Below are 14,642 nucleotides of genomic sequence, written 5' to 3'. Positions count from 1 at the left end.
ACAATACACCAAAGAATGCATACAGGACAGAAGCCCTACCACTGTAACCAGTGTGGTAAATGGTTCAGCCAGAGCAGTTATCTCAAATGTCATGAGAGAACTCATTCAGAAGAGAAGACCTACCACTGACCGTTGGAGATTTTGAGTAAAAAGCTTCTCTCACCTCAAACAACATCACATTGTAACTTTCGGCAATATATTGGTGCACACTTGCCGATACAACCGTTTATACACTGTACTTAGGCTATTTGAAATTATTTCTTTATTTTTTGCTGTTTTTCAACTGCATAATGCAGAAAGAGGGGGTGTGGCCCCCTTTCTTTAGATTTACCCAAGATCACGGGTTCAAAACATGGGTTAGGCATAGTTTTTTTGTTAGGTTAAGGACATATTTAGGCATAGTTTTTAGATTTAGGCATAGTTTTTGTTAGGTTAAGGACAGATTTAGGCATAATTTTTTTGTTAGGTTAAGGACAGATTTAGGCATAGTTTTTTTCTTAGGTTAAGGACAGATTTAGGCATAGTTTCTTTCTTAGGTTAAGGACGGATTTAGGCATAGTTTTTTTCTTAGGTTAAGGACAGATTTAGGCATAGTTTTTGTTAGGTTAAGGACAGATTTAGGCATAGTTTTTTGTGAGGTTAAGGACAGATTTAGGCATAGTTTTTTTCTTAGGTTAAGGACAGATTTAGGCATCGTTTTTTTGTTAGGTTAAGGACAGATTTAGGCATAGTTTTTGTGAGGTTAAGGACAGATTTAGGCATAGTTTTTTTCTTAGGTTAAGGACAGATTTAGGCATAATTCTTTTGTGAGGTTAAGGACAGATTTAGGCATAGTTTTCTTCTTAGGTTAAGGACAGATTTAGGCTTTTTTTTTCTTAGGTTAAGGATAGATTTAGGCATAGTTTTTTGTGAGGTTAAGGACAGATTTAGGCATAGTTTTTGTTAGGTTAAGGACAGATTTAGGCATAGTTTTTTTTGTGAGGTTAAGGACAGATTTATAGGAATAGTTTTTGTGAGGTTAAGGACAGATTTAGGCATAGTTTTTTTCTTAGGTTAAGGAGAGATTTAGGCATAGTTTTTGTGAGGTTAAGGTTAGGTTTAGGCTTAGTTTTGTGAGGTTAAAGGCTTAGACTAAGGAATAAAATCAATAAAAACAGTGGTGTGTGGCACATTATATTATTATATTTATCTGCTTGGCCTATGCATGTTATTGTATGTGATTGATATGTAACATGTTGGAAACTATGAAGTGACTTTAAGTCAATATGAACATTTCCAGAACATTTCCAGTTCACGTGAGGGGTAATGGGTCTGATTACTGTAGGTGATTGAATGATTGATACCACACGCTACTTTACAGATACAGGGTGTGGTACAGGGGGGAACAAACAAACCTGTGTACCAGAAGCAACCGGTGGAAGAGAGAGGAGATCTCCTCTGCGCCAGTATTACGGTTTTAGTGACAAAGTCTAAACCAAAGAGTAAACTGCAGCCGAAAGTTAGGAGCTGCCGAGCCCGGCGGAGAACGGATTGACGGTGTCACCAGCCAGGATCTATGAATGAACCGCCGGTTGCCGAGATAAATCCATAGTCTCTGTTCCGGTGGATTTCAAACTTAAGGGGTACCCCGAACTTTAAGTTACCTTGGACCGTCTTGTGCGGAAGATTGTTATCGTTTCATTTGTAACTAAGGAAGTTAAGTAAAAACTTAAGTAAAAGTACCAATACTGCAATGTAGAAATACTCTGTTACAAGTAAATGTTTAGAATTCAAAATTGACTTGAGGAAAAGTAAAAAAGTATTGGTATAAAAATGTACTTAAAGTATCAAAAGTAAAAGTACTTGTTACGGAGATTTTTTTTAAATGTATAAAATTCATAAAAATCCTTTGAAAATAGCAGATCTACAAGCTATTTTAAAAGGGAGTGGAGTAAAAGTATAATATTTGGATCCAAGATGTAGTGGAGTAGAAGTAAAAGTATTGAAAATTGGACCTACTCCAGTATAGTACAAATACCTCAAAATAAAATAATAATTAAGTACAGTACTTAAATAAATGTACTTAGTTACTTTCCACCACTGCTAATAGACTTACTCGGGAGCGTGGGAAGAAGAGGCCGTTCGGACACTAACGCATGAACTGTTTATTATTGTTAAAGCATCTGTCTGCGGTGGCGTTCTACCTTACATTGAGTAGTTGTTTATTTGTTATGTTTGAATACTTGTTGTTAATTATTTGTACGAGCTCTTGTTTTATTGGATCTTGTTTATTTGATACACGTATTTGTTTTAGCTCTTGCTCATTTGATTTTCAAATTTATCTCATCTGTTTAAGATAGTAGGTAGCTGATATATTACACTTTTACCTTAGCGCTCGGTATACTCTTAGTTGCTTGTTTTAGAAGAGCATGCACTTAAGACTTCTGGTGATTAGTAGTTTTCTTGCCTACCTTTGTTGAATGCACTTATTGTAAGTTGCTTTGGATAAAAGTGTCTGCTAAATGACTGTAATGTAATATAATGTAATGAATGAAATTGTGATCTAAGGGGTTACAAAGGACATTGGGAATTGTTTGAGTTGGGAGGGGATATGTGAAGTAACTATGGATTGTTGATTTATTTGTTTGTTTATTTCTTTTGTTTGTTAGGGAAAGAGATAGGGCAGAAGTCTATTTAAATCCCACAGTGTATTTTATTTACTGTTTGAACGGTCAATTGTTAATTTGTGTGGCGACTATATAAATAAAACGTTCAGCTATAAAAACCTGCCGATCCCGTTGTTTTTCCTTTTAGTTATTGGTTATCCTTTCAAGGTAAAGGCCGACTGTTACAGTGGACCCCCAGAAGAGAAGATTTGTGTTAAAAAAAAAATCTAATTCCTATATTAGAATTGTCGAGAAGGTCAGTCGATGGCTGGTCGACGGTGGACGTCACAAACGTAACATGCTGACCTGCAGGAGGCACCGTTTGCTCCAAGGCGCACCAAACCTGCCATTATATTATTATATATATTATTATATTATTATATTCAACGATTTGCACACATTTTCAAGATTTTTCAAAAATAGCAGATCTACAAGCTCATAGCCTGGCACTCGGTGCCGCGCTATGAGCTTGTAGATCTGCTATTTTTTGAATAGCCAAAGAAATTTTAAGTGGCACAAATGCGTAATGGACTAAGAACTGGAAACTGAGGCTACAATTCACACAGGCTCAACAAAAAAACCAACAGAAGTTTGATAAAACTTTTTTTTTTTGGCTCCCAGATTGGGTCTGATGAGACTCGATTTCTGCTACAACATTGGGATGGTAATATAGGGTCAATTTGGCTTCTACAACATGACAGAATGGATTCATTCTGCCTTGAGTCAACGGTTTCAGGCCACGGTCAAAGTCTCTTAAATCAACTTTCTTCTCCATTCTGATGCTCGGCTTGAACTGCAGCAGATCATCTTGACCGTGTGTGTGTGTGTGTGTGTGTGTGTGTGCGCGCGTGTGTGCGTATGTGCGTGCGTGTGTGAGAGAGAGAGAAAGAGTAAAGGATACAATACAAGCAATTCATCAAAAATATCTGTCGAACAGCAATTATTTTTATTGCCTTAATTGACATTCACAGTGTGGAGAGACAGGAAACAGGGAGAGACAGGAAACAGGGAGAGACAGGAAACAGATCCTGTCCATAATGATGCAACAACGGTGCTCTGGGCACCGGGAATCGAACCGAGGAACCGAGCCACTTTTTTTTTTTTTTTTGCCCCTAGGCTAAGATAGAATCCATCAGTCGGTCATATCAGTGGTTCTCAAACTTTTTTCGTGCCAAGGAACCCCAAAATGATATGTATTTGCCCACCCCCCCCATCTGAAAATGTTTTGTGCCAGGGACCCCCCACAAGAGAAGATTTGTGATAAAAGAAATGCTAAATTATTCAACAATCTCTCAAACACTTTTTTTTTTAATTTTATTTTTTCAAAAATAGCAGATGTACAAGCTCACAGCACGGCACAGAGTGACGTGCTGTGAGTTTGTAGATCTGCTATGTTTGAATAGCCAACGCTAAAATCAAAAATGACACAGACAGATGCTAAATGTTTTATAAATAAATAAAGAAGTAGTGAAAATAGCCGAACTTCAGGCTATAGAGTGTCGCAGTTCCCGCCCACTTCCTGTTTTTTTTGGTGCCGGAAGAAAAAACTCAATGCATTTTTCCATTGACATTTCCAAAAATATTTATATCTATTCATTTAAGCCTCGAATCAAGCCATCATGACATGACATGAATCATGACCATAAAACGTTTGATTCTGTGATTATTTTTTTTTGAAAACGGCAAAACAAAGGGTATTTATTAAATATAGTATATCATATAATTAAATATAAAATAAAAAAGAATCACAGAAAAAAACGTTTTATGGTCATGATTCATGTCATCTCATGATGGCTTGATTCGAGGCTTAAATTAATAGATATAAATATTTTTGGAAATGTCAATGGAAAAATGCATTGAGTTTTTTCTTCCGGCACCAAAAAAAACAGGAAGTGGGCGGGAACTGCGACGCTCTATAAGACGTGTTGTTGTGAGCTTGTAGATCGGCAATTTTTCACTTGTTTGGGGTCCCGGGAAGTCATCGAATTTCTCTTTTGAGTCTCCAGCTAAAAAGTTTGGAAACCACTGCTGTACCGCTACCTCCTGAGCAGTGTTGATTTGTTGGCGAAAAATGTTGGTCGACTACCTTTTTTCACTGACGAAAACTAAACAAAAACTAAGCTATGATGACTAAAACTAAGACTAAATATACTAAAATGTTAGGGAGGGACTAGTGGAGAAGAGATAAAAGACAAAACATTTTATGTTTTGAGCCGATCTACTATTTCCAGCATGCAACCAAGTGTAAAATCAGGCATTATGACGCCATCAAGGCACCGCCAAAACACATTTTAGTCAACTAAATCAACTGTATATTTAGTCGACTATAATCGTATGATATTTAGTCGACTGAAACTAGACAAAAACTAAAACATTTCAGATGACTAAAATATGACTAAAACTAAATGGAATTTTATTCAAAAGACTGACTAAAACGAAATAAAAATTTGCTGTCAAAATCAACACTGTTGAGCATGACCTAAATGAGCTTCTGAGAACCTTATAATGGTATCAAAAAATCTATAAATCAATAAATCACTGGCTTCTTTGAAAACTGTCCTGAAAAAATAAAAAGCACATCTGTCAGAAAACCACAAGTGGAGATGGATATCCCCCCTTGAAATGAGGGGATGAGGGGAAGATGAGGGGAAAAATCATTCACACTGCCGCCCCGTTTTATCCTTTTTCTCCTCTGTAAATATAGTTTGTATTTGTTGATGACATGCATTAAAGGGATAGTTCAGCCAAAACATTTTTTTCCCCTATCGATTAGTCACCTTGGAGAATTCATGGATATATATATATTTTTTTTGTCGCATTACTAAGCCAATAATTTGATGCTGGTCATCAGATTATTGGTTTAGGAATGTGAGAAAAACTAAACAATATCCATGAATTCAAGTGTCCATGGTGTGACTAATCGCTAGAAAAAAAGGTCACGTTGGGGGTGAACTATGACTTTAATATCCTAAGCTTTGTCGATTGAATACATAGGGCCACAATGGAAACAAGTCCCCAGGATGTTTTTGTTTTGTTTAGCCCAAGTGTTTAACTGAACCCCCGCGTTGTTTACATTTTTGACTAATAGAGTTTTCAATCAATCAATCAATCAATCAGAAAGCGGGCTGTAGTGCAGTGGTGGAAAAAGTACTCAAATTCTTTACTTAAGTAAAAGTACCAATACTGCAATATAAAAATACTCTGTTACAAGTAAAAGTCCAGAATTCAAAATGTACTTGAGTAAAAGTACAGAAGTATTGGCATCAAAATGTACTTAAAGTACCAAAAGTAAAAGTACTAAAATATTTGAAAATAGCAGATCTACAAGCTCACAAAGCGTCGCGATGCGACACGTTGTGAGCTTGTAGATCGGCTATTTTCAAATAGCCTAGGTATAAAATAGAGCTAAAGTGGTTAATGTATGTTTCATAATGTAATAATTTATATCTGCAAACTAACTAGTGACTAAAGTTTTCAAATAAATGTAGTGGAGTAAAAGTACAATATTTGCCTCTGAGATGTAGTGGAGTAGAAGTAAAAGTATTGGAAATTGGAAATACTCAAGCAAAGTACAAATACCTCAAAATTGTACTTAAGTACAGTACTTAAAGGAGAATTCCGGACAAATTAAGTGTTATCTTTGATGTCTCGTTACTCACCTACCGATGTGAAAAGTAGCGTTCTTTTTTTTCATATATTCCCCTGTCGTCATTTTTTAAACACCCTCCGTTGTTATAATGGGAGCCGCTGGGTTAGTGAAGTTCGTCTATTATAACCGATGCAATGTTATTTTTTTCTCTACTACGATTCATTGTAGAGTCTCATGATAGTCAAACATGCGCTGAAAATTCCTGCGAGCCTGCCGTTAATGGCGAACGATTTAACACTGGTTGCTTGTTTCTTCCAGAACCTGGCAACTCGTGTTGCCAGAATCTGGAAACAAGCAACCAGTGTTAAATCGTTCGCCATTGACGGCAGCCTCGCAGATAGTTTCAACGCATGTTTGACTATCATGAGACTCTACTATGAATACTAGTAGTGAAAAAAACAACTTTGCGTCGGTTATAATAGACGAACTTCACTAACCCAGCGGCTCCCATTATAACAACGGAGGGTGTTTAAAAAATGACGACAGGGGAATATATGAAAAAAAAGAACGCTACTTTTCACATCGGTAGGTGAGTAACGAGACATCAAAGATAACACTTAATTTGTCCGGAATTCTCCTTTAAGTAAATGTACTTAGTTACTTTCCACCACTGCGTGCAGTGTAATGGAAATAAACCCTGAACCTGTGAAATATGTTGAACATTAGTTCACTTAGTCTTAGTTCCTTGTGGTCGAAAAGAACCATCAGTCAACCTGCAGCAGCAGCTCCAGTGGCTGAGCGGGGGGTTCAAACCCGGGTGAGGAACCAACCCCAGCCTCAGGGCTGGTATAGGGACCTGCAGCAGCAGCTCCAGTGGGTGAGCGGTGGCGGGCGGGGGGACGGTTCAAACCCGGGTGAGGAACCCCAGCTTCAGGCTGGTGGGGACCTGCGGCAGCTCCAGTGGCTGAGCGGGGGGTTCAAACCCGGGTGAGGAACCCCAGCTTCAGGCTGGTGGGGACCTGCAGTAGCAGCTCCAGTGGCTGAGCGGGGGTTCAAAACCGGGTGAGGAACCCCAGCTTCAGGCTGGTGGGGACCTGCAGCAGCTCCAGTGGCTGAGCGGGGGGTTCAAACCCGGGTGAGGAACCCCAGCTTCAGGCTGGTGGGGACCTGCAGCAGCTCCAGTGGCTGAGCGGGGGGTTCAAACCCGGGTGAGGAACCCCAGCTTCAGGCTGGTGGGGACCTGCAGCAGCTCCAGTGGCTGAGCGGACGCACAGAAAGGGAAGGTGACCTGAAAGCGATACTGGGCGTCCAGCATGAGCTGTGTGGATCCTTCCTGTTCCTGAAGCAACGACTGGAACAGAACACAAGAACGTCAGAGAAGGTTTCTAATAACCCTTTGAGACCGGGAACGCATCCCTGTCATTTTTAGATTTCTTTGGCTATTCAAAAATAGCTGATATACAAGCTCATATCGCTACGAGCTTGTACATTTTTCTTTTATCTTGAAAATGTGTGTAAACTGCAAATCTTTGAATATGTATTATATGTTTTAAAGCAAACATTTTTAACTCCGATCTGTGCTTCTGGGGGTCCCTGGTACAACATATTTTGAGATGGGGGGTCCGCGGCCGAATACATATAATTTTGGGGGTCCTTGACATGGAAAAGTTGGAGCACCACTGATATAGCAACAATATATATATTCAAAGATTTGCACAAATATTCACGATATTTCAAAAATAGAAGATCTACAAGCTAATTTTGTGCTGTCTTATGGGTTGTGTTTTTGGTCTGTTTGATATTTAGTTTTTCTGTCTTTGTATTGTATGTTTACAGTATATAGTACGAGAAGACGAGATGCTGCATCTCAAGGGGTTATTCCTAATAAAGAATCTCAATATAATATATAATGTATATTTTAGTGGTGGAAAATGTTTTACTTAAGTAAAAGTATCAATACTGCGGAACTGTGGAAGTACTCTGTTACAAATAAAAGTCCGGAATTCAAAACTTACTTGAGTAAAAGTACAAAAGTATTGGTATCAAAATGTACTTAAAGTACCAAAAGTAAAAGTACTGAAATGTTTGAGAATAGCCGATCTACAAGCTCACAACGCGTCGCGATGCGACGCGTTGTGAGCTTGTAGCTCTGCTATTTTCAAATAGCCTATGTATAAAATAGGGCTAAAGTGGTTAATACATATTTTTTATAATATATTATTTTATATCTGCAAAGTAACTAAAGTTTTTAAATAATTGTAGTGGAGTAAAATTACAATATTTGCCTCTGAGATGTAGTGGAGTAGAAGTAAAAGTATTGGAAATTGGAAATACTCAAGTAAAGTACAAATACCTCAAAATTGTATTTAAGTACCGTACTTCAGTAAATGTACTTAGTTACTTTACACCACTGGATTTTAAACAGCAGCTAGCTCACCTACACTTTGTACAGTATGCTTTAAACAGCAGCTAGCTCACCTGTACTTTGCGCACAAACGATGGCACCACTCTCTTCTCAAAGTCATCAATGGGCGTGTAGGAGTTCAAAATCTTGACAATCTGCAAATACAATATATTTTTTTTAAAGTCAATTTTGCACAGAACACCGTTTTCTATAGAGAAATAGACCAGTTGGTTCTCAAACCTTTATAATTGCAATCAGAATCAACGTTATCACTGGTTTACAGGTAAAAAAAAGTGGTGGAATTAGTGTTTGTGTTACTGTTTAGCATTTATCATTGTTGTTGTTTTTCAGAAAGGGAGAAGAACAAAAAAGGAGGGGAGGGGTCAGGGAGAAAAAAAATCTAACATTAAAGAGAACATAAAAAGATCAAGATATATGAATATACTGTATGAGTTCAGTTTACGTATGTTTTGATACAACTGTAAAATCCTCAGTGTTTATTTAAAGGGAAAATTTCACTTTCAAAAACACTTTGGGTAATTTTATCGTCTACTCAGGCAATTGTGAGCACCCCAGACAGTTTTTAAGTTGCTTGATTCAGTATTTAGATATTTGATGAAATAATGAAAATGAAGAAAGTATTTGTATAGGAAGATAAAATAAAATAAAATGAATATCAAATATCTAAATACTGAATCAAGCAACTTAAAAACGGTCTGGGGGGCTTTTTTGAAAGTGAAATATCCCTTTAACTCTGAGAGTGTACAAATGGAAGCAGATGGACCCAATTACGGTTCCATTTGGTTCCATTTGTGCACTCTCAGAGTTACAGAGCCCTGAGGGTCCATTTGGTGTTCCCCGAACCTGACGTTGAGAAACCGTGAAATCAACCTTTTTTTAAGAGCGCATGTTGTTAACTGCACAGGGCTGACTTCAGAGCAGGTTCCTATTATTTTATTTTATTTCATGTTGTTACCTGCACAGGGTTGAGTTCAGAGCAGGTTTCTATGATCTCCTTGGCGTCGTCGTCAGTAGATTTGTTGACCTGCAGCAGCCATGCAGCCTGAGACAGCGGCTTCAGAGTGTCCATGGCATTAGAGCTCTGAAGATCTTTGTCCTTCAGCCACTCCTCCAGGTAACTGATGTTACACCTAAAACAGTAGAGAAATGTACATGTATTGAAGTAGACAGAGACAGCGGCTTCAGGCTCAGAGAGTCCATGGAATTACTGCTCTGAATATCTTCATCCTTCAGCAACTCCTTCAGGTAACTGATGTTTACTTTACTTTAATTTACTATGGATCCCTATTAGCACTTGCCTAAGCATGGCTATTCTTCCTGGGGTCCGTCACACCCAAATACACATCATACACAACAACATAATACAGATACAATACACAGACACTAGTTCACTTACAAAAGTTAAGAAATACATTTCAGAAATTAAAAATGTACAATTGCGTACATTTCATACTAGAACAGGGGTGATGCAACTTTGATGATGGAGAGGGGCCACTATATTTCCACACTCACTCCAGAGGGCCACATTGTATATACTGTCTCTCCGTATTTTAACTTTATTCGCCATTCTATGTCACACAAAAGTAGCACAAATAGCCGATCTACAAGCACAAAACGTGCCGTTGTGTGACACGTTTTGAGCTTGTAGATCTGCTATTTTTGAATTGGAATCCTGAAAAGTAAAAATTTTATTTAATTTCAAATGCATTTAGTTATACTTATACTTTATGAACTTAAATACACATAAATTGGACTTAAAAAAAGACAATAGAATTTTAACATTAGTCATTAAAGGGGTAGTTCACCCCCAAAATAACTTTTTTTCTATTGATTACTGACCATCTGGAGCCTTGAATTCATAGATATTTTTTTGTTTTTGTCACATTCCTAAGCCAATAATTTGATTATAATAAATGTGTCCCCATTGATTCCGGTAGGAGACACAAATGCATTTGTGTCTCCTACCGGAATCAATGGGGCTAAATTTATTATAATCAAATAATAAAGGAAGGAATGCGACAAAAACAAAAAAATATCCATGAATTCAAGGCTCCATGGGGTGAGTAATCAATAGAAAAAAAGTTATTTGGGGGGTGAACTACCCCTTTAAGCTAAGTAATTAGAGTAATTAAAGCGGGTCATGTTTGCATGTTTGGATCAATAATATATCAGTATTCTGATATTAACCTGCGGGCCGCATTAAGTGAAGGTGAGGGTCGCATGTGGCCCCCGGGCCGCCAGTTGCCCATGTATGATCTAGAATGTTTTGTCACTTGATAATAGATATGCCTTCATTTCCGCTCAAACTGCAACCACGAGCCTCTGCTGAGAGGACATTTTGCCCACTATGCAGGTCCATTTACAACTCACAGTTTAATAAGCAAACCATGTTTTCACCCGTTGGTAGTCTGTCAGAGTAACTGCTTCTAAATGTAGCATGGTCATAGCCATTTATGGATCCGTCCACCAACCAAGCCGCCATCTAGTTGTATTCTCTTGTTGTATACAGGGTACATAATTATGTCTAATATTCTGGAGGCTGCATTGCATGTGGCAGTCTCTGCTCCGGGAGAACTTTTGTCATTAACTCTTTCACTGCCAGAGTATATACTACTAAACAAGGCCCAGACTGCCAAAGATTTTTGTCATCACGACCTCCCGTTCGCTTGTTATACGGCGTTGAAAATAGCACGTCTCGCCACAAATACATAGTAAAACACAGGAGCAGAGATACCGAATATTTCCGAAATACTTTAACCAGGAAGTGAATGGAGCAGTAAATCTTCGGATCACGTTATCTCCTGGTTCTGTGTAAAAAACAATAATACAAAAATCGTCTTTCTCGTCGGTGGCAGGCTGCGCCATAGCAGAAAAAGACGAGAAATCTCGTCAATGGCAGGCAAACCCTTTTGTGAGAATAGCTCTTTTACGAGTCATACTGAAGTAAGGTACATGTATACTTATAATTCCTGCCACTACAATGGCGACGACGCAACGCGATGTAAACAACACCCACCTGATCTGCATGCCCTTCCTGCAGGAGGACATGTCTTTTCGGAGCAGGACGTTGTTGATGGTGACGGCCCCGATGAGGAAGAACATCTGCTTGACCGCCTGGCCCAGCATGGCCTTCTCCATGCCGTGCTGCAGCATGGTGCTCTGGAACACGCTGAGCTGCTGCAGGATGGAGCCGATGCTGAAGGCCTCGCCGCCTTCACACACGCTGCTGGAGCGCTTCCTGAAGCCTGGAGGCTTCATGCTGCACACGCCCTGGAGGCTCTCATGCTCCAACATGCCTGGTACTGCATGGCAGAACAAACCACACGTTTGATATATGCGTTAGACCATGGGTTCTCAAACTTTTCAGGCCAGGGACCCCCAAACTGATGGGTAGATGGAGCAGGGACCCCCTACCTCGTAGGGTAGGGGGGGCTACCACATATATTGTATATTTATGTATAAAATTGTGTTTTATATTGCCTGCTCCTACGCACCTGCCCCAGTAGGTGTGCAAAATAAAAATTCTCTACAAAATATGTATAAACATACCATGTTATTGTGCATCCATTTATCTGTTTGCTATGGATTCATGTTATGTTTAAAGACAATTTGATATTTGGGGGAAAAAAAGAAAAAAAATGTTTTTTTTTTCAAACAAAAATATTGTTTAATCAAACATCAATTTCGCGGACCCCCTGCAGTACCTCCGCGGACCCACTAGGGGTCACGGACCCCCTGTTGAAGACCTCTGCGTTAGACCATGGGTTCTCAACCCTAGGGGGGTCCCCAAATGTTTGTTTTTTTTGCGGGGGGGTTCCCCAGATGATTAGCTTAATGTGCAACATTTTTTTATCACTCAACAGTCAACAAACCAACATATAGTAAAGTGTATAGCCTACAGGGTATACTGGCCCTCATTTATCAAATGGAGTGTAAAAAACGGCTTATTTTTTCCTTATATTTGCCCTAACGCCAACGTCCAAGTGAGATTTATCAAAGGATCCTCAATCTGGGAACCCATCGTAAAAAAAGAAGGAAAAACAGCGCCCTCTGCTGTTTTTTTTACCTTAGATTTGACTCTGGGCGGAGCTGTACGGAGGACCTATGCTCACTGGAAACCGGCGTTTGGTCTGCCCTCAGCCCTCTAACAATATTTCACCACGGAACACTAACACCATTTCTCCCAAAGAACAATGTTACTAACTTTCCATGGTTTTGTCGGCTTCGAGGACGCTATTGTTAAAGGAGAATACCGGACAAATTAAGTGTTGTCTTTGATGTCTCGTTACTCACCGACCGACGTGAAAAGTGGCGTTCTTTTTTTCCATAGATTCCCGTGTCGTCATTTTTTAAACCCCCTCCGTTGTCAGAATGGGAGCGCGTGGGTTAGGGAGATTCGTCTATTATAACCGAGGCAAAGTTGTTTTTCTCTCTACTGCTAGTCATTGTGGAGTCTCATGATAGTCAAACATGCGTTGAAATTTCCTGCGAGGCCACCGTTAATGGCGAACGATTTAACACTGGATGCTTGTTTCTTTCCAGAACCTGGCAACTCGTGTTTCCAGTGGGAAGCGAACGCACAGATGTAAATCCCGTCCCGAACCAAATGGACCCTTACAGGTCTGTAACTCTGAGAGTGTACAAATGGAACCAAATGGACCCTTAAAATGTCCATTAGTACACTCTCCATGATAATAATATTAATATGAATACGTACCGATCATAGGAGTGAGGGTCTTGTCCGTCATATTTATATTAATATCAATACGTACCGATCATAGGAGTGAGGGTCTTGTCCATGACAGAGATGAACTGGTGGTAGATGTGGATGGACAGGTCACTGAGGATCTGTCTGTGTTCTGACAGGTCAAAGTTCTGGAGGCAATTCTTGTTCTGACGGCTCGTGTTCTGTTTGATGAACTCCTATAGACAACAACACAAACACAACGTCTACACACTCTGTTTGATGAACTCCTATAGACAACAACACAAACACAACGTCTACACACTCTGTTTGATGAACTCCTATAGACAACAACACAAACACAACGTCTACACATTCTGTAGAAAACAACACTAACACAACAACCACACATTCTGTTTGATATATCTATATTTAAAAAATATATATATTAAAAATGATTTTCACAAATACAATATTTTTTAAATGAAAAACAACTAAATAAAACATAATTCAAAATAATTTCTGATAAGCTTAAAGAAGGAGTTCACCCAAAAAATGACTTATTTTCTATCAATTACACACCCCATGAAGCCTTGATTTCATGGATTTATTTTTGTTTTTGTGGCATTCCTAAGACAATAATTTGATGACCGTGTGTATTTCCGGTAGGAGACAAAAATAATCTACTTTGTGTCTCCTACCGGATACATTAGCCGGTAGGAGACGGGAATCAAATTATTAGCTTAGGAATGCGACAAAAACAAAAAAGAATCCATGCATTCAAGGCTTCATAGGGTGTGCAATTGAAAGAAAATAAGTAATTTTTTGGGTGAACTCCTCCTTTAAGAAATAGTGAAAATGGCCGTTTTTTGTTTTACTTGCACTATTTTTTAAATAGACCAATTCATAATGTACTTTCCCGGGGAAAACACTAAATGTTTATTTTGGGTCTCGAACTGAAAAGTTTGGGAACCTCCCCTGGTTTACATGAACAGAAAGACTGTCAGCGACGCCTAGTGGCCTGATATGGTACTTGCTTACAGACAGTCTATTTAGTCAGTAGAGTAGAGTGACTAATATCACATTCTTACCGTTACATGTACAAGCAAAGCACAGACCAAATATGATGGAGCACAATACATCTACCAAAACAGATCCCTTCTCCAGAACCTGATTCTCTGACCGGAGTCAAGTCCATATTGTTCCGCTTCAACCTGCCAGTATTTTCCGATCCAGTATAACCGATTAAAACTGGGAACGCATCTGTGTAACCACTTAAACCATTATTTTATACTTTGG

At 38.9% G+C, this 14,642-nt stretch overlaps 1 protein-coding gene across 6 annotated transcripts in view; it reads right to left on the bottom strand.

Annotated features, from left to right (window-relative positions):
• Positions 1 to 6,900: 6,900 nt before the first annotated feature.
• myo5c (myosin VC) overlaps positions 6,901 to 14,642 on the bottom strand; it is an 84,508-nt gene continuing 76,766 nt past the window's right edge. For all 6 annotated transcript variants that reach the window (XM_080436877.1, XM_080436876.1, XM_080436875.1 and 3 more), the window contains 5 exons: positions 13,432 to 13,582; positions 11,676 to 11,961; positions 9,615 to 9,789; positions 8,713 to 8,793; positions 6,901 to 7,585 (listed from right to left, as the gene is read on the bottom strand). In XM_080436877.1, the coding sequence (XP_080293003.1) occupies positions 7,433 to 7,585; positions 8,713 to 8,793; positions 9,615 to 9,789; positions 11,676 to 11,961; positions 13,432 to 13,582 (846 nt within the window). In that variant the 3' untranslated portion in view covers positions 6,901 to 7,432. The remainder of the gene's footprint in view (positions 7,586 to 8,712; positions 8,794 to 9,614; positions 9,790 to 11,675; positions 11,962 to 13,431; positions 13,583 to 14,642) is intronic.

This window comes from Gymnoscopelus braueri, assembly GCF_963280865.1.
Source record: "Gymnoscopelus braueri genome assembly, chromosome: 9".
NCBI classification, from domain to species: Eukaryota; Metazoa; Chordata; class Actinopteri; order Myctophiformes; family Myctophidae; genus Gymnoscopelus; species Gymnoscopelus braueri.
Note: the sequence above shows the minus strand (reverse complement) of the source record. Positions and strands in the feature narration are given on the sequence as shown.